At 37.4% G+C, this 24156-nt stretch overlaps 2 protein-coding genes and 1 long non-coding RNA gene across 14 annotated transcripts in view; 2 read left to right on the top strand and 1 right to left on the bottom strand.

Moving 5' to 3' along the window:
* mical2a (microtubule associated monooxygenase, calponin and LIM domain containing 2a) overlaps positions 1 to 10259 on the bottom strand; it is a 53805-nt gene extending 43546 nt beyond the window's left edge. For 11 of the 12 annotated variants that reach the window (XR_014536380.1, XR_014536381.1, XM_083558843.1 and 8 more), the window contains exon 1: positions 9921 to 10243. The gene's annotated coding sequence lies outside the window, so the exon portion shown is untranslated. Of the gene's footprint in view, positions 1 to 9920 lie in introns of all 12 variants that reach the window. The other variant, XM_083558844.1, reaches the window with a different exon arrangement.
* LOC310735789 lies at positions 816 to 8629 on the top strand. Its single transcript, XR_014536382.1, has 3 exons — positions 816 to 5994; positions 6687 to 7974; positions 8133 to 8629. It is a non-coding gene; the product is annotated as an uncharacterized lncRNA (long non-coding RNA).
* A 4247-nt stretch (positions 10260 to 14506) lies between the features above and the next one.
* dkk3a (dickkopf WNT signaling pathway inhibitor 3a) lies at positions 14507 to 23412 on the top strand. Its single transcript, XM_083557913.1, has 7 exons — positions 14507 to 14810; positions 16731 to 16856; positions 16981 to 17061; positions 19191 to 19283; positions 20485 to 20626; positions 21602 to 21758; positions 22784 to 23412. Exons 1-7 carry the CDS (start codon positions 14616 to 14618, stop codon positions 22869 to 22871), a joined length of 882 nt encoding a protein of 293 aa, XP_083414039.1. The 5' UTR covers positions 14507 to 14615; the 3' UTR covers positions 22872 to 23412.
* Positions 23413 to 24156: the final 744 nt, after the last annotated feature.

Raw genomic sequence — 24156 nt, 5'->3', positions numbered from 1 at the left:
AGCACGCACGGGTTAATGAAAAGGTAGCATGAACACACACCATCCCCACAGATCGCCCTTTGAGCTGAAGCAGCATTCTGTTCGCTTAAATACCGTGATTTCACCACACACACACACACACACATACACACACACACACACACACACACGCACACACACACACACACACACACACACACACGCATACACGCACACGCACACACGCACACACGCACACGCACACACACACACACACACACACACACACACACACACACATACACACAGAGACTCATACACAGAGGAGTGGAGATCAAAGAACGAGCCTTCTGCACAGTAAAAGGATGGCTTTGATTGTGCTGGGGCAGAGTTAAAAACTTTATCAGATTATCCAATCAGCAGCTTGTTTTGATCTGATCTGGTTATCGGATGACGATTAGATTTGTTTGTTTTTACAGTTTCTATTAGTTATCAGAAATGCACCATGTGTGGCAGAATGGGAAAAGCCATCAGATATCGCTGTGCTTGAACTCTGCAAAGAGAAAACAGCCATAAACTGAGGGCAATTAGTTTTTGCCCACAAGATACTTTAAAATCTCTAATCTTGCTAAGGCTTTCTGAAAAGATAATGTTGGGTAGGGATCCAGCTTGAGAAACACTTGGCAGTTAAGTGTTCTTTTATGATTGTCGAGTCGATGATTTGCACATGTATAATTTAATGCTCAAGCAATTGCTTAATCAATACAGTTTGTAAACAGATAATAGCTGATAAAATATCGTATTGCACCAGATCATCCTACCAATACGTGCATTTTTGGACATCCAATTCCAGCTTTGGTTGACACAATCATCAGAGCCCCTATTTTTAAGACTGATCCTGACCTTAAAAAACAGCATTACTAATGCTTAAATTGTTCCAAACTAAAGGATTCAAATGTTTACGAGTCTGGAAAAAGAACCAGAAGTGTGTAAGAACCGTAAATTTGTAAGATTGTGTTCTGTTGGTAGAAATCAAAAGGATTTTGTAGGATTCTAGAAAGTAGACAACATTTTACTGTTAACATTTAAATCACATTCGTAAAATCAATCAGACCCATGAAATTGATTTTACTGCTTAAAGGATCCTTGGATACAGAAACAGTTTGAGAAATGTTTTCGAATTTGCCCTATGCCAAGGGTGATGCTGATCCTTCACAAATCCTCAAGTCCTAAAATATTCACCTCCATATCCTGCACTGTATATAATATTTATTAAAGCACACAAAATATCAATTTTCTCCAGAGTGCAGGAATTCCAGCTATGCCAGGTTTGTATCATTTTCAGCAGCCAAGTCAAGACTACATCAAAAGTAGGAGGCAGACTTTCTGTATGCTTTTCAAGAGGGATGATATTATACAGCCAAAACACAAGCCTCAAAAGCTGTCTGGAATGTAAAAAAACACATCAAAATTCACTATGAAACAAACCTTCGACGTAGAAATGATGTAGCCAATAAGCTCAGCTTTCACTTATGGCACCGAGACCACCATAACAAGTGGTTGGCAAGCGTGAAGTAATAATGTCATTGAATTAATGGGGCCACTTGGTCTGACCTCATATTCGCTCTAGGAACTTTGGGATGTTTTTACAGTGGAGTAGAGTCCAGCGTCCTGAAATCTGGCCAAGACAAGGCCAAAGGCTGGAGGAAAATCCAGACGTGTACTTGTGTTGCTGGTCAAAACTTCCGACTATCAGGCCAAACAAAAGGGTCAGTAATGTCAACGTGCATGCGGAACTGAAAGCTACTCATAATGCCCTTAATTGCTGGGGACTCAGAAGAAAACCAGGAAGGAACCCTGCTGCCTCCTGCCCCCTCCTATGATAAACAGGTTCACGCCTCAGTGAGGCACGACAAAGCAACAAAACAGTATTTCCTAGCATCTCACTGGCCTCAGCCTGATTCTTGCAAACTCTCTCACACTGGTCTTATTGATCAAGCAGGATACTGTTTTCTCAGTAAATACTACAGAGAAAACACAGGAGCATTTACACCAGTAATGTGGCATTCCAGAATATCCAGTTAGCTCAAATAGTTACATTTACAGATAGGGAAACGTGAACACTGACTGAATGGATTGAAATTTGATCATTAGTAATGATTTATTGTAAATATTATGCATAAATACACTGACTAGTTTAAATTGCAATTTTCAAGCGCACACAAATTGAATAAATATATTAATATCATTTCATAATAATGACTTGAATAAAGGCAATCCAAGACAGTTCAGTCCGTTCAGTCAAGACGAAGAAATGGCACGTATAAAAGGAAGAGTTTGAGTCTGTAGTAGTTGATGCACTACAGTGGCTGAGCTGCATTATTACTGCATTAAAATATCAATTTTCTCTTCAATTTACTCTTGCCAAATCCCACCCATTGGCTAGCTAGCCACCTCTCTCTTATTACACAACAACTACCAAGGATGGAGGATGAAGAAAACACACTTTATGCAGCTTCTGCACCTGCTCACACGCAGAGTCCTTGGCTCAGAAGAAAGTGCCATCAGCCCTGCATTTATCAGCCCCCAATTGGCTGGTGTTGACTGATGTACAGGGCAGAGAGTATGTCATCTGTTCTCCCTGAGAAGATGGCCAAATTTTCTTGCTTTACTCCAAGTCACGATCCTGAACTTTCAATTGCTTCACAACAGTGCAAAATGCTTTTTTCTGGTCATTTAATCATTTTATCATTTTTTATCTTTACCCGAGTATGAATAAAAACCTGAGACGAGCTCTTTGCTTAGGCCTTACAAAAACATTCACACACAGCTTCACTAAATGATCAATAAATAAGTGTCTCGCGTAAACGTACTGAAAACTAGACACGTCTTCCCAAACTGGTGCCAAAACAAAGGAACGCAGTTTTAAACAAGAAAACAAACAGTGTGTTATCTGGCAGGACCCGGCGAACGTCATCTGTCTTCTGGTGTGGAGAAAAACCGTTAATCTACACAGAAGCGAGGGCTGTGGAACAGCTGCATGCCGTCTGAGAGCCTTTCTGATGTTCCCAGAGCCTCAAGCACGCACTCCCCTCCAACAGCACCGATTTATACAGAGACACTTAAGAAGGAAAAACACTGTGCATGTGCCTTTTTGACAAAGCGCTCTGGGGAGGTCCAAACAGGTCATTTACAGAAATGAATGTGCAAATAGAATGAGCAGCATTCTGGGGCACGGGGTTCATTTTAACGTGAAGTGTGTGGACATCTCGATGTGTAAATGTAAAATGCAAATCTCCTGACATCCACATATATAAAAACGATGCAAAAACTTCACTTAATGGCTGTGACTGTGAGTTTGCTTCCAGGTTGTGGACTGCTCTACCCTTGAATCTCAGATCTCTGGACTCTGTGGACACGTTTCAAAAGCTGTTAAAAACATCCCTGTTTAAACTTGCTTTGTTTTAAATTGTTGCTATGTTTTTTTTGTGTATATCTTTCTTAATTGTTCTCTTTTATCTTGGATGTAAAGCACTTGGATGGAGGGAAAGAATTCAAATAAAATCCAGTTGCAGTTTGCACTCCTCCTGCTATGAGGTCAACAGATGACTTGTGTTGTGTTACTGCTGCTGGGCAAAAGACTAGGCTGAGGAGATGAAATGCTCAGAATAGACAAGTCTCATGTTCCACAAGGGAAAAACAAGACGTCCTTAGCGCTCGGATTATTACAGGTTTCTAGAAGCAGGGGATTTCTCCATTTCCTGTAGCTAGGTGACATTATATCGAAGTATAAATAGAATTTATTGGGGCACATCTCACTTTTAAGTGAGACGTTAAAGATCTTAGTAGTACCTTTCTTTTTAGTACATTCATACATGTTTTCCGTGTATTTTTCCCTCTAATTTGATGAAACTTCCAGTTTCCACTCACTACTCAGCTTAGCCCATATACTCCAACAGATACCAATTGTGCTGGATTGATAGGTCCTTCCTCCACAGATAAAACCAGCTATCTGCACATTCTCAAACACACTCGTAGGAAAGTGCTATCTACCGTCTTCCTCATACATGAGCTCATAAATTCCTACAATTTGCCTGTGAGTGATGAGGGAAAAAGAGTATGCCATCTCTCCAGCACAGAGAGCATACACTATTTATGCAGTGAAGCTAAATCCTGTTGTACATGTGAGTCTAGAAGGACAACCGGCAAATTACTGCTGGGAAATAAATAAGCAGGTCAAAATGCCAGCTTACCACTATATCATATTGAACCTACCAGAACACTGGGACAAGTACTGTAAAAAACTTTCTTGTCTATGCATCTCTGTGTCTCCAGCCAGTGATTTATCCCATTTAAAATGATGCTATTTCTGTATGTATATATGTTTGGAAACACCTCGTCTTTTGTTTGCATGCAACAAACACACAAAAATTGTAATGAATGAACATTTGGTGCCGCCCAGATGAGAATAGGTTTCCTTTTAAGTGTCGTTCCTTTCAAATTTCTCTTCCTCATGCCATCTCATGGAGTGTTTCTTTGCCATTGTTGCCTCTGGATCGCTCATTAAGGGCAAACTTACAATTATGAGGAACAAACTTTTAGGGACTAAAATTATACACTCTTTTATCAAACTTTATATCTGCTTCATCTGTGTAAAGCTGCTTTGAGAAGATGTTCATTGTTAAAAAGCGCTTTACAAATAAAAACGAACTGAACTGAATTGGAAATTTGGACAGTGAATGACTGGAAGAAAGTTCTGTGGACAAAATACTAAATTTTTATTATTTTTTGGCTCTAAAAAAAAATTAGTAAAATGGGGAATTGGAGAAAAGAGACAAACATGGAGATGGGAGATTAATGTTTTTTGGGTAGTTTTGAAGCAAGGAAAGGTTGAAGGAAATACTGAACCAGCATGGCTACTCTTCCATAACCTGAACACCATGCAATTCTGTCTGGACTGCAGCTAATTAGAACTTCACCATACAACAAGACGATGACCCGAAGCATACGTCCAAGCTCTGTCAGCGTTGTTTAGAGAGCAAACAGTCGGCTGGAATGGCCTGCCCTGTCCCTGCACTAAAGTCTTTTTAAACTGCTCTGGGATGAACTGGGTCACAAGGGCAGAAAGAAATCTCAGTCATGGCAAAGCAGAATGTTTGGAAAAACGAACTGTCCAAAAGCCAAAAGTGTGTAAAGCTGTTATTCAAGCTATCAGAGCATTTAAAAAAAAAAAAACAACACTTCTTTTCAGGTGCTGTGTATCTGATTTTAATTGAACCTTGTTATGATGCTAATTTTGCTGCATTGACTTAAAACTCCTTGCTCACAATGCTTCACGTGACAATCTCACGTACTGTTTCTGATGTGAAAAATGAGGCAGCTACCGTGTGGTCATGGCAACGGCGAAACGTAAGCAAATCTTATCCTTGTTCCCTCGAGCTCAGAGTGAAGAGTTTTTTCTCTTTACGTTCCTGTTTCCTGCATGACATTGATTGATGACAAAAACAGAACGTTGAGATTTTCTTTAATCGCTGGTCTATCAGGGGACGATCTTCATCCTCACATGGAGAACACATGGGATTCTGTTATGCAGCAGCTTTATTCAAATCATATATTTTGTTTAAATACTACTAGTTGATATTTCTGCTAATCTCCCAATAAAAAATCTCCCAATATACCTGCTGCCATAAAGTCTATCCCCAGGGGGTTTTAAGCATTGGGGATAGACCTGGTGGCAGCAGAACTATGAGGCAGTATAAACAAAACAAACAAAAAAAACACGCTCAAATTGTGTGGTTTTAATATATTTACTAGAAGATCAATGTCAAAGACAATTATATTTTAAGCTACTTTTACTGTTTCCTTTAGAGAATGATGTACTGGTGGAAAGCTTTGTACTGGTGGAAAGTGATTCACTCTGCCATGCTGAAACCCTGACCAGCAAACATCCTCTACCGGACTGTTTTTTTGACATGCTGACAGACAGGAAACATGGAGTCACTTCCAGAGTCTGGGTCTCAGCGGGAAAGGTTCCAGGTGAGAAAAAGGAAAGTCTCAATAAAACATTAGAATCTTTATGGACAGAATTGTGCTGCATCTTTAAACTAGTTGGGTAATAAAACGCTTTTTAGAGAATACTATCTGTTTTCTCCCCAAGCCATATGTTTAAATTAAAGGGTGGTTAAACCACTAATGACAGCCTGGGATGCTGGAACTTGTACCTGATATATTTAATTTTTACTTAAATATTGACTCAGTCAAAAAGAATAAAATGCTATCATCGCTATAAAAAAGTATACTATATTTATAACTAAGCGTAAGCCTTTTAATGACTGGAGGAGCTAATGAGTGCTGTTTGGACTCAAACGGTTCATGGAGAAAATCCAAAGAATGCACATGATCATAGGTCATAGATTTCACTTCTCTAAATTTATCTAACAAATATAAACCAACTTCACAAAAATATGCATTTCAACCGCATTTTGGAATCCCAAATAAGGGCAAAAACCGTATTATTCACAGATTATTCCGGCTTTATAAAATAGCATTAACTTGACTGAAAAGGTTGGGATGTGAAAGTAAAGCTCTTACACCCCTCCCCTCCAAAAAAAAAAAAAGCAGTGCCGTGACGAGTTTTATCCCTTGCCAAAAATTCGTTCGTAGTGATAATACAACAGCGCTTGTATCAACATGGCAGTGCTTCTGAACAAAAATTCCTCTGTCGACAGAAACACATGGTTTAAAGCGAGGAGACAAAGAGGACATCAGAGCACAGACTGTAAAGGACCCTGAAGCGACACGCCGCACCTATCAGTGTCTAGCCTTCTGATTGATGCAAATCTGCGGCACAGAAGCCGACATTCCTGTAGATATTCCAACAAAAAAAATGAGCGTAGGTGATTTTTCTGAGAGAACGGTGCTGGAATTTGAGTGTGCGTGCAGAGCTGTGTTTAAAGCAGGGATCTGATTATAGCCCTTCGCTTAATACATGCTTGCAGCCCACTCTCAGCAAAAAAAACCATGAGACATTGACCATCTGAGAAAGTGTGGGATAGAGGTAGAGAGAGAGAGAGAGAAAAAAAAAGAGATGCCATGCAGAATGAGCTTATTTCTACCGATATCTCTACCTACATAAACAGTACGATTGAAGTGCAGAACTGAAGATTTTATTACAGAAATCCTGCGCAGTCCTAAACAAACCTCACACGAACAACAACTACGGTTTGGTTGGATTTTAAATGAACCTGTAGGGGAAGAAACGCCTTCTTATCCTTATGTTAACCCTACATAGCTTTTCATCCTATTTGGCTCATGCAAATTTTACACAAACTTCGACAACGAGGGTAAAAACATGACTTTTAGGTTGTTCGATGGCAAACAGAACAGTCACCATAAAATCTGCTTCTCTTTCATATGACTGAAAAACTGAAATTGAGATGGCACTTAATCATCTCTTATTCAAATGTAATCATTCGTTTTTCCTGGTTTTTTTTGCCCTCACATAACAACACTGGCACAGATTTGAACTTTCCACTAGTGCAGATTGAAACTTGTTCTAATTCGGTATTGTACAGCATATCTGTGGTGCAGTCCTGACCCATGTGTGACATGCTAAAAGCATTTTAAAAAGCGTTGTATCTTTATAATAATGAAGGGGAAACGCCTATGTGGTTAAAATCAAGTCCCATTGGAAGAATTGTGTTTTTTCCCTACACAAAAGAACCTAGCTATGGTTTACTTCAGACTGCTTGTTGCTTGTGTAGACAAAATAGACCAGCATAAATATGATATATGAAATACCCCCCCCCCCCCCCCCAGGATTTATAGCTGTAGAGTTCAGAACAAAGCAGATATTAAATAACCAATGAATGTAACATTGTATTCCTATTTAATCTTGTTTAACTGGATCTCACACCATTACATTTTATTAATATAGTAATATAAAATGTACAATTTTGTTATCTAATGAATGTATCCAGGCTGAACATCCACTATATAGAACACAAGCAGAGAAAAGTTGATGATGATCAGCTGATCAGGAATGTGTCTGTTCTCAGTCATGTTTACATCACTGACTCCCTCTGTCTCATCCACAATAACACCATATTTCTTGTTTGTCTTCTGTCTTGCTTGTTGTTAACATCGTAAACTAGTCTACGTCTGTGGTGCGTGAGAGCCAGGAAATGATACGCCAGTGGTAGATGACAAGAAATAGGTTGATGGGCTGAAAACGGTCACCAAATATTAAAAATAAAGTAACGAGCCGGTTTTGAAAACGTAAGAGGTAGAAAGTACAGATATCTGTGTCAAAAATGCAATGAGTGAAAGTAAAAAACTGTCTGATAAATAAATAGTGAAGTACTGATACCAGAAAGATCTACTTTAAATAAAGTAATGAAGTATTTGGACTTTACTTCTCACCTCTGCTGTGTTGAAATATGTTGAAATGAGTTTTCTAAAGGTACCATAGGCCAGTGTTTCTTTAGTGGAGATCTGTTTGTACTTTTTCAGCTGATACTGCCCAAAACTCTGCACAAGGAGGGAAGATTTGTGATGATTTAAATGGGAAACAAGTATAACATTTGTTGCAGCAAGAATGCAACAAAGAGTCTGTTTGCGGGCAGAAGACACATAACGATATAAAAACGTTTTCTTACACAGCATTCGCATAGTCTTTAGAAACGCACTGAAAAACAATGTACTTTTTACTTCAGTACTTCTAGTGAAGACTATAGGCAATCCGTCCATGTTGGATATTTAACTCCTTAAGCCCACCCCAAAGCCCTAACTCCCACCCATGTTTACAAAGTCCCGCCTGCCATACAAATTATTAATGAGGGGGGTTTAATCAGGGCCTTCTTACCTTTTTGGCACCTTAGGTTAGATTCCTATTGTCACCCCCCCATAGCTCTGCCCTCCCACCACCGCCTACCTTCCATAAAAAAAGTTTCAACACATTTTATAATCATTGCAAAATTCAAGTATGCAAATATATACTGTATATTAAACTTCAGCAGAAAAACAGGTAAATCATTTAAATGAACAAGGCCGGTGGTGGTGGTGGTGGCGTGGCAGGGGGCGCTCACTGGTGCCCCCCAGCTGGTTGCGCAGTTGGCGACTATCTAGTTTGCCCGTGCCTAAAAACGGTACTGGGTTCAATGATTGAACCCAGTATAAAAAAATTATAATGATTTTTTTTTTTTAAATATGATCAGAGAACAAAAGTCCTTTTTTTTTTCTTTGATCATATTTTTTTGATCATATTTTCTTTGAATTCTTTTGTTCTTTGATCATATTTGAAAAAATCATTATTATTTTTTGATATTTAACAGGTTATTTGTACAAGTAAGGATACAATCAGATTTAAATCAGATAAAATAAATCAGATTCATTTTTTATAATGGAATCACATACTCTGGATGTATTTATATATATATATATATATATATATATATATATATATATATATATATATATATATATCTGCATTTCTGCACCACTGACCAACCAGCTGTTTTTTTTTTCTTCTTCCTCTTTTCTTTATGATAATTTAATCTGTAAATATAACACAAGGGAATTAATTTTGGCACTATCAGCAAAAGCTCAAAACGATACGTCCTGGATATCGTGAGAGCGTCCTCTGATCCTATGCAATATAATTATCGCGGTATGATTTTTTGCGACGAAATCGCACGAGGTTCTGTATACACAGCGCGATGAGGGCAAAATACTGACTGGGTAAATGTTTAATGTAACTTATAGGATCAGGCGGTGAAATGTCGATACAAACTGGTTTATTTTAATTCAGATATTTTCAAACAGAGCGTGGAAACACGTAAAAAAAATAAGTCTTAGAACAGTACAGTAGTGTAGGGTAAAGTACACTACAGACTTGCGGTTTTCTGCGCTTCGGATTTCTGACGTGGAGAAACGAATAAAGCCGTGAATGAAATACTACTTACTTTGCCGGTTTCTTTCAGGTCAGAAGCTCAGACTGGATGAATGTCCGCCTGCTTGTCTCAGTGACCACAAAGCACAACTGCGCGCTCCGAACTGCAGGCACGCGCCCGTCACCGCCTCGCGCATCGTCCTTTTTTCCTTTTTTTTCCCGGACGTTTACACGTGAGCGCGCGACGCAGCGTCAAGTCACCGGTTTACTACAGTGAGCACTTTCCAAAGGCGCACGTGAAGCATCTGATACATATTTCACAAGTACAGACGAACACGCGCTCCTATTGAGCTCGCGGTTCCGTGAAGTGCACGCGCCAGACCCAATATAAATGGCAATGTAATATCACTATATCATTCAGTATTTTATTACAAATAAATTTTTTTGGGAATTTCTAAATTGTGATAGTCATATTTCATATGTAAAAGGCGCCCCCTGCTGGCAAGCTCCGTTTTGTGGAAAATGCTGCACGTGTGCAGGGGTATCAGGTGTAAGACACTTAAACTATATGGATGGACAAAAGTATTGGGACCCCTGAACTTTCCTCCCATATGTGGTTCTTATACAAACTGTTATTAAAAAACTGCAGGCACACAATTGTATAGGATGTCCTGGAACTTGGAAACCTTTTTTCTTTTGCACCACAGACCAGTTTCACGCAATTTTTTCATGGACCAGAGAGTGGGTACCGGGTACATACCATCTTATTAGTAAACATATTATATGGTTGAATTACTGATTCAATTATTGCATATAGAATCAATATGCAACTCAGCTCACCATAATGCAGAATCGGTGCTAGCTTTATTTATCAATGCATCAAAAAAAACTAACTGAAACAAGTTTGGGAAATTGGCTTAGGCAGATTTATTTTATAATATATATATATAAAAAATAACAGAGTATATACATTTGACATTTTATATACACACATAAGTGCAGCCATAACATTAAAACCACTAAAATTGAAGTGAATAAAATGTTCATCTCTTTGCCAGAAGCACCTGTTGATGGGTGAGATCTATTAGGCAGCAAGTAAACAGCCAGTTCTCAATGCTGATGTGTTGGTCTGGGGAATGTTGTGCTGGAAAATAGAGGATGCATTCATGTTGGTGGTAATTTTCATACATAAGATTTTTAGATAGATAGATAGATAGATAGATAGATAGATAGATAGATAGATAGATAGATAGATAGATAGATAGATAGATAGATAGATAGATAGATAGATAGATAGATAGATAGATAGATAGATAGATAGATAGATAGATAGATAGATAGATAGATAGATAGATAGAGTGAGGAAAATAAGTATTTGAACACCCTGCTATTTTGCAAGTTCTCCCACTTAGAAATCATGGAGGGGTCTGGAATTTTCATCGTAGGTGCATGTCCACTGTGAGAGACATAATCTAAAAAAAAAATCTAGAAATCACAATGTATGATTTTTTAACTATTTATTTGTATGATACAGCTGCAAATAAGTATTTGAACACCTGAGAAAGTCAATGTTAATATTTGGTACAGTAGCCTTTGTTTGCAATTACAGAGGTCAAACATTTCCTGTAGTTTTTCACCAGGTTTGCACACACTGCAGGAGGGATTTTGGCCCACTCCTCCACACAGATCTTCTCTAGATCAGTCAGGTTTCTGGCCTGTCGCTGAGAAACACGGAGTTTGAGCTCCCTCCAAAGATTCTCTATTGGGTTTAGGTCTGGAGACTGGCTAGGCCATGCCAGAACCTTGATATGCTTCTTACAGAGCCACTCCTTGGTTATCCTGGCTGTGTGCTTCGGGTTATTGTCATGTTGGAAGACCCAGCCTCGACCCATCTTCAATGCTCTAACTGAGGGAAGGAGGTTGTTCCCCAAAATCTCGCAATACATAGCCCCGGTCATCCTCTCCTTAATACAGTGCAGTCGCCCTGTCCCATGTGCAGAAAAACACCCCCAAAGCATGATGCTACCACCCCCATGCTTCACAGTAGGGATGGTGTTCTTGGGATGGTACTCATCATTCTTCTTCCTCCAAACACGTTTAGTGGAATTATGATCCAAAAGGTTTATTTTGGTCTCATCTGACCACATGACTTTCTCCCATGACTCCTCTGGATCATCCAAATGGTCATTGGCAAACTTAAGACGTGCCTGGACATGTGCTGCTTTAAGCAGGGAACCCTTCCGTGCCATGCAGGATTTCAAACCATGACGTCTTAGTGTATTACCAACAGTAACCTTGGAAACGGTGGTCCCAGCTCTTTTTAGGTCATTGACCAGCTCCTCCCATGTAGTTCTGGGCTGATTTCTCACCTTCCTTAGGATCATTGAGAGCCCACGAGGTGAGATCTTGCATGGAGCCCCAGTCCAAAGGAAAATTGACAGTCATGTTTAGCTTCTTCCATTTTCTAATGATTGCTCCAACAGTGGACCTTTTTTCACCAAGCTGCTTGGCAATTTCCCCGTAGCCCTTTCCAGCCTTGTGGAGGTGTACAATTTTGTCTCTAGTGTCTTTGGACAGCTCTTTGGTCTTGGCCATGTTAGTAGTTGGATTCTTACTGATTGTATGGGGTGGACAGGTGTCTTTATGCAGCTAACGACCTTAAACAGGTGCATCTAATTTAGGATAATAAATGTAGTGGAGGTGGACATTTTAAAGGCAGACTAACAGGTCTTTGAGGGTCAGAATTCTAGCTGATAGACAGGTGTTCAAATACTTATTTGCAGCTGTATCATACAAATAAATAGTTCAAAAATCATATATTGTGATTTCTGGATTTTTTTTTAGATTATGTCTCTCACAGTGGACATGCACCTACGATGACAATTTCAGACCCCTCCATGAGTTCTAAGTGGGAGAACTTGCAAAATAGCAGGGTGTTCAAATACTTATTTTCCTCACTGTAGATATATAGATAGATAGATAGATAGATAGATAGATAGATAGATAGATAGATAGATAGATAGATAGATAGATAGATAGATAGATAGATAGATAGATAGATAGATAGATAGATAGATAGATAGAACTTTATTGTCATTGCTTAGTACAGGTACACAATAACAAAATGCAGTTTAATCTATCGGAAGTGCAAATAGTAGCATTGTGCAAATGAACAAGTGCAGGTAAATATGTAACTGTACAACAAATAAAGTGAAAAACATGCAGATGATTTCCAGCAAGCGCCAGTAAGAATATTTATGTATATAAATAGTATATAAGTATAGTATAAGTGTATAAGATAAAATATATGTAAAAATATAAAAAAAAAGAAATATAAACTGTGTACAATATATGAGATATGTATATTCTATGTTCAATAGTACCAAGATAATATAGAGTGAATATACAGAGGTATACAGACATATAAGAGAAATGGACAGTTATATACAGAGAGAATACAGATTGTACAGGATGGAGGAGACCTGCATAATGTTTACAGACAATGAAAGCAGTAAGCTTTAATGATAAATCCGTGTCTACCAAGTACATACTTTCAAGTCAATATTATTCCTTAATGGCAGTGGAGTCTTTTAGCAGAATAATGCAAATTGCAAAATATGTTCAGGAACAGTTTAAGAAGCATGAGAATGGGTTCAATGTATTAGTTTCACCAGGAAATTTCTCAAATATTAATATATAATTTAATGTTTAGAATATATATTTTCTATATATTCCCACCTCGCAACATACAGGACTTGAGAGATTTGGTGCCCATGCAAATGGTAAAGTTAATTACATTTCCCATCATTTGGACCAAACCTGTTCCAGCATAATAATTACCCATAGACAAAGCCAAGAAAATGTGGTCTTCTTGAGTGGCCTGCTATAGAAAAGGCGCTTTTGCTTTGGAACTCTCCCATTAATGCTATTTTTGCATGCCATGGATGCATCTCTTTCTTTTTGCTGAATCATGAACACTGGCTTTAACTGAGGCTAGTCAGGCCTGCAGTTCTTTAGATGTTCTTTTGGGATCTTTTACTAGCTTTTCGATAAGTCGTCGTTGCCCTCTTGGAGTAATTTTGGTAGGGCAAATGGGCTCATAAAACTAGCCTTGTAACCCTTTCCAATCATGTCAATTTCTCATATGTTTTTAAATTTCTCTAGATCGCAGCATGATGTGTGTATTGCCAGACAGGTTCTATTTCTTGATTTAACAGGTTTGGCAGAAATCAGACCTGGGTATGGCAAGTAAAACTTAACTCAGCTTCCCAAAAAATTGGACTAATAACAGTTCATTCATGAGTTAACAAATATTTGAACAAACATTTTATTACAACTCTGTACCCTCTGCAAATGATTTGGTTGTTTTTGTAAGTAAACCCCTTAAAGGTTCAAGGTAGAAAAAGGCCAAAGTATACGGATACCTTCCCAACAAACCCATATGTTTAATTTCGAACCGAATTGAGTCACTTCCTGTTCAAGAACATTAAACATGCATTTCTGAAACACTGAAAAGTCATTAAATCAAAACCGAGTGTGTGAAAACCATAAACTCCACGTGTCATTATGATTAATGAGGTAATATATGCTTTATGAGAATTTTTTTATTATTAATATACAGTAACAAATGGACCAGTCTGCGCGTGCGCGCGCAATATCTTGAATCTTTCACGCCCATAATTCAGCGCACGAGCTGGTGGTGCATCTTGCGTCGGTCTGCATTCTTCCATCTTCCATCTTCCATCAAGCACCGAGCGACGCGGCGAAGATGCTGCTGCTGCTGCTGCTGCTGGCGCTGAATCCCTGCCTGGGCACCGTTAATGGACTCCTTCCTGAAACTTGGACAGCTCCCGGTGTGGACTTGCAGTCGCACGCGCCCACGGAGGCGACCGGAGGACAAAAACCGACGACGCTGAGCGACCTGTTCAGCAAGGTGAAACATCTGGAAGACGATGAGCATCAGGTATCGCCTACTACCGTGCATAAAGTCTAGACTCATTGCTTCGACGCAGAACACACACACTCCTGGGCTGAGAATAAAGAGGCCAAGCTCAGAAAGGCAAAATATCTAGCTTTACATTAAATCCTGAGAAACCAATGCATTTCTGAGCTCTCCTGTACCACCATTTGCTCAAGTACTTTTGCTGTAATTAACTGTTTAGGAGCGGAAAAGCTAGACACAGGTTACTATGTGTGCAAGGGTAAACTCATAATCGTGTAAAATGTTTGATGACAAATGAACACACAAAAAAAATAACACATATGGGGGTATATTCTACAACAATGTCTTCTGGAATTTTTTTTCTGAAGAAAGTATTTGTTTTATTTGCCACAACCCACTCGGTACATGAATGTCATGAAAAATGTATGCAAAAAAACAGGATTGATAGAGCATGGAGAGATATATTGTATATGTTTCATTCGTAAATAGTTTTTTGTTACCATTAAAAGCTTCATATTTTGCAATATGGGCTTAGCCTATATACATACATAAATGAGTGAGTTTATGATGATGTAATAAGAAAAATTGCAATTTGCACTAAATTTGACCTTTCCGCAAGCTAATTTTATTTTACATTTATTATGCACCATGTATTTTATCAAAGATACACACTATTCCCTCTTTGTGTTGAAGTATACTCAAAATAAGATATACAAGATTAGACGTAATAGTGTATTAAATTTCAGAATATTCTGCTGTTTTGTGATCGTGAAGCCCTTCTGGAAATTTTGGGCTATTTCGATGCTAGATGCTTTTAGCAGAGATGGAAAAAGTACACACATCCTTAACTCAGGGATTCTGGTAAAAGTTAAAGTACTGACCACACTTTTTCACTTAAATATAGAAGTATGAGCTCTGAGATGTACTTAAGCAAAAAGCAACCATTACTACTACTTGTTTTAGTGAGAATATTTATTTATTATTATTAATTAATATATTTATTTTATAATAAAATTATAAATTCTCATTACTCATACTTCTTGCCTTCTGTATTGCTCGTTGTTAGCTTCTTAAACTAGTCTACGTATGTGGTGTGTGAGGGCCAGGAACATGAGTGGTAGATTAAAAAAGCTGCAAAATGACAAGAAATAGGTTGATGGGCTGAAAACGACATGCAATGAGAAGAAAAAATATTGATCATGTCACCAAATATTAAAACTAAATTAACAAGCCCATTTTGTAAATGTAAGAAATAGAAAGTGCAGATAGTTGTTTAAAAAATTTAATGAGTAAAAGTAAAAAATTGCCTGAAAAAAAAAATAATGAAGTACTGATACCAGAAAAATCTACTTAAATACAGTAGCAAAGTATTTGTACTTCATTACGTCTCACTTCTGGCTCATCGTATAACTGTGTAATTCAAACATACTCAATATAAAAAGCTAGGATTGACTAGATCCATATTTTCTAATAAAAGCTAAAAGTTAAAAAAGATAAGGAAAGGTACCCTTTTGTTGTGTAAAGTGTTACCTGCTGTGTTAGTAACCAGGCCAACTGTCTGCAAGTGTCTTTTGCAAGGTTATTTGAAACACCAAAGACAAGATGGTGGGGTTTTTGGGCCGTCAGTTAACACATTCTTTATATTATAAAATCTGGCCCGATACCAATCCAGAAACATCCTCTATGTATATTTGTGGTTGTCCAGAATCCAAAGTTTTTAGGCATGAAGTACTCAGATCACACCATATGCAGTCATTTTTAAGAAATTATGTACAATGGCATTTGCAGATTTTTTGCTGGAGTATGATCAGCGATCTGACCACAGCTTTACAGCACTGTTGATTCACTTTTGCTAGCATTAGATCATGTAGGGCATGTGGAACATGTTACTGTTATTTATCAGCAGTGGCTGATGTGTTACTCATCTTGAGCGTTTTTTAGATGGACAACGAGAGCGCAAAATCCATTCAGCACATCTATAACATCACCTCAAATTACAGCAACGAAAGCAGCTCGGAGATCGTTAGCGGAAATCAATCTGCCTCTGCTGTGGAAGCGGTCGATAAGGTAAGACTAGTGTGGAGGTCATGATGTTCGAGATGTCTGACATGATCGCAGTGGCCTGAATGACAACTGCTTGTCAAAATGTCTACTCATTGTGTGTTCCTGACCAGTGTGCTTATGTTTTTAGAGATCAGGCAATACAACTGAGGAGATCCACATGACCAGAACCGGGAACCAGTCCATGGGCAAGGAAAATGACATCACTCATGTGCGTAACTATAATCGTCTATATTATGTGATTAAATATATCCCTATTTAACTCTTTACATACTGTCAGTACATCTCCTGCACAGTATAATCTTTTAATATTTAATATTCCACCCAGAAACAAACTAAATGTATTGTATGGATGTATTTGTAAGTAGTTCAGTGATGTTGGTGCCAACTTAATTGAGGCATTTGACTCGGTCATTGAGTGAGCTTAAAATCCCGGACGCTATTGAAGATCACACTTGGAGAATTTTCTAAAAAAAAAATGTAGGACTCATTTACACGGTTTTATCACATTCCATAGGGACAATTTCCAAGACAAGCTTTTTTTCTTTAAATACCAGTTTGGTATATTTTGGGAATAAATCAATACTGAGGGCATTTAAGGCATCCTATGTTCTGTTCGTCGTCTTCAGAAGATCGTCTCTTGAACTGCTTTAGTTCCTAAAGTTGCACCCAATACACTGTAGTGCAGCTTTGCACAAATCAATTTCCTGACGTGCAGATCCTCTCACACATCAAAACGTCTCTCGGTAAAACTGGTCAGTCAATAATCCTCCAGCAGACATGAGCTGGAGTTGCAGGCTGCTGTGTCTGAGCAGGATAAATCCAGATCATATACTATATGGCATATAAGAAAGACGGTCCAGAACCTCATTAGGCATATGGATTATTTGATATTGAACATGAAATTAAGATGCAAAAGCAGCAACAAACAGCTAATTCTATAATGAATTAATGATCGAAATGAATGTAATGGCATCATATACAGCATATTTATCATCTGTATTTTGTCAGAGCTCAGTGGTATTTTCCATGCTTCTTTCTGAAATTTTCTGAGACATTCATAGAAAACTGGTTGTTTTATATGAAAGTCTCATTGTTTTATTCAAAGATATTCTTTAGTTCAGTAAAACATTCTAAAGTATGTGCATCAAACTGAAAATGCATCACTTAGGAAAAAGAATTTTGATGTAGAATATTGCTGTTTCAAAATCATCTCTTTTTTTATTCCAAGAATTCCATGATGCACATTTCTCCAGCATTCGAATTAGGATTCAAATAAAGCAACCTTTAGTTATAGTTTGATATTCCAGCTCTATTGATATATTGATATTTCAGAAGCTTAAATTCAATTTCAACCACTTCTTTCAACTGGGAGAAACAAAGCCTCCTGTTTTACCATGTGATATCTTTGCGGTAAAAGGCAGCAGATGTTTATTTTAGCCTAAACGGAATCAAAAGCGTTTGTCTTAATTCTGAACATCTGGGTCACTTTACCGTACAGGTAAATATTAGACAGTTCATGTATCAGCCTCACAATCTTAAAAATTCTCAGAAACTCTCTGGAAAAAACCACAACAGATTACAACATAATGAAAGTGGTTTTGAACTAATCCAGCTACTCTATTACTGACAGTAGCAGCAGTAGTATTAGGTAGAGGAGGAGTATTAGGATTAGAAATAGTAATTAATATATATATATATATATATATATATATATATATATATATATATATATATATATATATATATATATATATATATATATATATATATATACTAAATAGTAATGTAGTAACAGTTAAAATAATAATATATTAAAATATATAAAATTAATTATATTATACTACAACATATAGCAATATTTGAAATGTTAATACTTGCAGTATTATTCACTGTAAGAACAGCAATGGTAAAACTACTAGCTGTAATAGTAAAAGTAATAGAAGCAGCACTACTTATACTATTACTAGAAGTAGCATGTGTAGTAATATTACAGTTGCATTCATGACATTACAAATCATAGTAGTAGTACTAATTGTACAAGTAGTTTTCATAATAATAATAATAATAATAATAGTAGTAGTTGTTGTAGTAGTACAGTACTAGAAGCAGTACTTGTAAAAGTAGAAACTATACAGCAACACTAATACTACAGGAGCACTTATTATATTAGTAGTAATTGTATTAGGATAGTATCTGTAATAGCAATAGTAATCGTATCAGTAGTGGTATTTTAGTTGCTATTTTTAGCAATGAAATTAGAGATTATGCTCCTGCATTAGCCTCATCTTGAAAGTTATGAGCATTTTTATTTGTCATGTTTATTATTATGTCTCTCAGGAGTGCATAATCGACGAGGACTGTGAGAGGGGTAGATACTGTCTGTATGACGAACACCACTCTGAGTGCACACCTTGCAAGCAATCAGAAGGGGTAGGAACTTCATTCTTCTTGTACAAATTTGTGCATCTATTATCTCACAGAGGACCTCACCCAGATCTACCATGAAAGTGCTGAAGACCTGCACATTTGAGAGCCTCCACCTTTCTATATGATGTAACTGAGACTGCATTGTATCTGCATTGCAGCACAAGCACGAGTGCATTTGGAAATTGATATGCAGGCAGGTTTTTTTCCGTTTTGGGCTTCACATTAAAGTGGATCGCTTGCTAAATCTGAGAGCTGTCTCTGTCCCTGTGACATTATCTGGGACATAGAAAGGACTACAGAAGCCAGCGATGGACAGAAGACAGACCTAGAATACTGATGTGCTGCTGGCTGACAGGTTCTTTTCTTTTTCAGTTCAGAGGCTGGATTTTGGTCTACCATGAAATACAGATGGACAGCTGGAAGGTTAAATGTGCTCCTGAGACTATAAGCATTTTTTAAAAATTGATTTAAAGGTCTGTAGACAAGCCTTTAAGGGAAAGTTCTTGTGACATTGATCTTGGTTATGAACTCAGTGGGCAGCCATGACAGATAAAATGTGTTTATGTACTGGTTGCAAAATACCTTCTCCCTAACCATAATGGAAATCTTCAAGCCTTCAGGGCTGATCTCAGCAACAAACTAGCGTATAAGTAACATTAATAGTAAAATTGGACTCAGTAGTAGGAATAGGAATATTTTTGTTAATGCTAATAGTGGAAATTGCCGTCTAAGTATAAAAAATATCAGTTACTATAGCAACAGAAGTACCATTAGCTAGTAATGTGAGTAATAATAGTTGTACTAACGTAACAATAGTATTACTAATACCAGTAGTAACAGCAGCATTAGTAATAGAAGCAGAAATAGTAGTAATAGCCATCTCATTATGAGTTGCAACAGAGTAGCAACAGTAATAAAATTACTGCTAAGTTTGCTAAGTTTACTATTTTTTACTTTATTTTGTTTACAATGCTAGTTAATTCTAATACTATTACGGTAAGTAATAAAAGCAGTAGCTCCCATGATAGCATTATTGTCTATCAATAACTTTTTCATCTCTGTTCAGATGATATCATACTGTATCAATAGTATCCCAGTAGCTCGCTGGATAACATTCAGCATTGATCTTTATTCATGACAATGAAAAGACCCACAGGAGAAGCTAAGAGATTTTGCATGGCATTTGTGTGGATTTCTATCACAGGCCTGCAGGAAAGATGAGGAGTGCTGCGAGGGCCAGTTGTGTGTGTTGGGTCATTGCAGGAACTCCACTAAAGGAGAAGCAGGAACCATCTGCCAAGAACAAAGCGACTGTGACAGCGATCTGTGCTGCGCCTTCCATGAAGGTACTGACTTACAATGAGCATATTTTATTACCCGTGAATGAGGATGGAGCTGCAGCTGCTTTTACCGGTGACAGGATTTTACTGCTATTATTTATTGTTGCTGTAGCATTACTCAGCAGAATGCCTTTCTACAAGAAAACAGAGATGAGGCAAAAAGAGCACTTAGACTTGGTAGATTGCAAAATATTCTGAATCAGGGAATTTACTGACTGAAAAATGACCATGAAAAGATTAAGTCAATTAGTTAAACTTAGTAGCTGGTTTTAACATTTTAGTGCAAAAAAAAAAAAAGTATTGCCAAAGTTCAACCATATTCAGTACAGTATACAGAACACAGCTCTAAACTAACAGCAGCTAGCTCAGAATGTTAGCCATAACCTATTTCAATATCTGTAATTTATGGTCTTTTAAAAAGATACCATAAAAACAGGTAGCTAGGTAGCATTTTCCTTCCTGAATCCCCATTTCATATTCTTAACTATAATGCTTGAACTGTATAATGTACAGTATATACAATACTGACAGTTATGTAATATATATTCCTCACTATACAATACTCTGGCTTTTTCTCTTTTTTTTCTTTTTATCTACACCATCAACATGTAGTGACCTGGCCATTGTTTTGCAAGAGAAATGGCTCAAAAACCCTCTGGTCACTGTGTAGGACATGCATGTCTTTCCTTACAAACTGATTCTGTATTAGCCGTAATAGCAGGCCTACTAATAAATTACTGTGTTCTAAAACCAGGTCGCTCAGTTTTATTATTCAACCCCTGCAAATATTTTACAGATGTGAATCTAAGAAAACTTGCATTTAACCTTTAAATAACATCTATTATATATATATATATATATGTTTTTTTATCAAGAGAAAATTTTAGCAAAATATTTCTTGCATCTTCCAAATAAGTAGTTTCACCGCCAGACTAAAATTTTGCTATATTTTTTTTTCATTCATCCACATTTTTCCTTTAGGTCTGCTTTTCCCAGTGTGCAGCCTCAAACCCAAAGAACGTGAACCCTGCAGCATCTCCACCAATCACCTGATGGACCTGCTGTCATGGGATTTAGGACAGAGGAGTCCAAAAGAGCACTGTCCCTGCGCTGGGGACCTGCAGTGCCAGCATCTGGGGTAAGATTCTACATTCCCAGTGTGACTGTAAAGTGTCATTCAAATAAACAAAACGATGGCTGCAACCAAATAAAGGCATCACAACTCCTATTGAATTAATCTCCAATCACTGATGTCTGGAAGAGTTGCCCAGATGCAATTTCTTAAATTAAAGTTATGCCTCATTTTGCAAACAGAGTTAAAAGTGAAATATCCTGCCGTTATAATGTCAACCACAACTATGTCCAGCTCTCGAATTCTGATGTCAGAAAGTGTTGATCATTTTTATTCAGCAGCTCTAATAGCAGGAGTTCTAGCAGTCATTTACATCACAGGATTATACCGGTGCGCATTACTTTTCTATAGCAACGGCTCATTCACAGGGACTTGTATGCTCGAACTAAGGCTAATAATCTGTGTGTTAACAACTTGCTGTGATTTAACAAATATAAAAAAAAATAAAATCTCTTCCACCATGGCAAAGTCTGTGCTTTCTGGTTTCTTAGTAAGAGAGAAAGTGGGAAAGCAGGAGACTGGTTAGGGAAACGATATATGCTATATTACAATTTATTACTTTTTAATGGACCACCCATATTTATTGATGTTTATCTATCTATCTATCTATCTATCTATCTATCTATCTATCTATCTATCTATCTATCTATCTATCTATCTATCTATCTATCTAATCACTACTATCACAAGGAGTAAAGTTGTGAAACTTGACATTACAATGGAGAAAATATCAATTATCAAATATATAACATTTAATGCTTACTTTAAATTTTAAACTTGAATTGTTGATTAAAGCCAGTCAGTTAGTACACCAGTCAACTGATCTTACTGTGACTGATTAATTCTTATTTTCATAAAAAATGTTTCTATATAATAATTACCCATATTAATGTATTTTGATGGCAGAGGTATTTTTGATACAAAAACATTTCATTGTTGCCAAATTGCACTAATTAGGCCTATGCTCTGTGCTGTACCTTTAGACATAAGAAGTGGCCCTAACTGTATAACCTTCACTGTTCTGTCTTTAGTCGCAGCTTGGTGTGCTTGAAAGGGCCGACCTCCAGCGAAGAAGCTCTGAGCGACTCTCTGTACTCCGAGATCGACTACATCATATAAACCAGATCACAGAACCTGTTCACACATGAAGTTATTACAATATGGAGCTCTGGAAACTTCAGTGAGCCTTAAAGTCTTTAGCAGTCTGCTGTAGAAAATTATTACTTAAACCATAACCGTATTTACAGTCTGGTCATCATTAACGTGCTTCATGTGCCAGTGTTCAGCTTGTCTCCAAGAGCAGTAGCTTTTAGCAGGAAGTGCACAATATAAAGGTTCACCCAAAGCTCTGCAGACAGTATTAGACTGAAAGATATGCATTGTATATGTAGGCACATATGACTGAAGGGTCACCATGGATGCTTATAGACCAGTTAGTGGACTCCTGTTCGGGGAAACCCAGAGCTTCAGAGTTCAGCCTTTCACCCTCATTATCAGTCCTCCATCTACTATATTTGGTCGGTTAAGAAAAAAGAAATTGCTGCTTAAGGGCAGAGTACAACACCCCTGATTAAGAATTAACTCATAAAATGCAATCCTACACTGTGTCTCAAAGCTACAGAAATGTAAACTTGCACTAAATAAAAACCTGAAAGATTCTCATTTTTTAAGCGTGTTCTCATTAATCTTTGGATTTCATAACCTGTAAGACCAGTCGATATGATGGAATATCAATATCATGTTAAAGTGTGACACAGTACACCATTCTGCACCTCAACAGCTATTAGATTTTTCGTGTTTTTATGCAGTTTTTAGACTTTTGTTATTAGACATTACATTTTTTTTTTTACTTTATTTCTAAAACATCATTAAATTTTTTTTTTTTTAAATATTATTATACTTAATATCAAAACCTGACTTATAGTCCTGACACTGGAGATGCGTTCCAATGACCTCATCGCAAATTGAATATATCGTGAGTCAAGACACTGCCTCACTACCCAGGGGTCTTAAAGTATGGTGATCGGTATGGGGGTAGTATACTAAAAAATTTTTAATAAATTAATAAATTACAGTACATATTTTAGCAAAAAAAGAGCAATTTTACACTACTGCAATGTATAAACTTTACAGCAGGCGGACAATCGCTGGTTCGTGAGAGAAGGGCGGAGCCAGTCTGGTGAGGCCCGAAAAGGAGAGAGAAGAGAGCTAAAATTGGGTCTTGTACCACATACACTTGTGTGCCAGCAGCACAAAAATTTATTTGTTTACAATATGGTCGCATCGCTATCGTCATTGTAATCTTAAAGAATTTTAAGTCAAACCATTTAAACTAAAGAACTACCTGCATTTGTAAGTTTGCTTAAATGCAAATCTTTTTACGATAGCTCTAAGCTTCACCATC

This window comes from Silurus aristotelis (assembly GCF_946808225.1).
Source record: "Silurus aristotelis genome assembly, chromosome: 13".
NCBI lineage: Eukaryota > Metazoa > Chordata > Actinopteri > Siluriformes > Siluridae > Silurus > Silurus aristotelis.
This window is presented reverse-complemented; position numbering and strand designations above follow the sequence as displayed.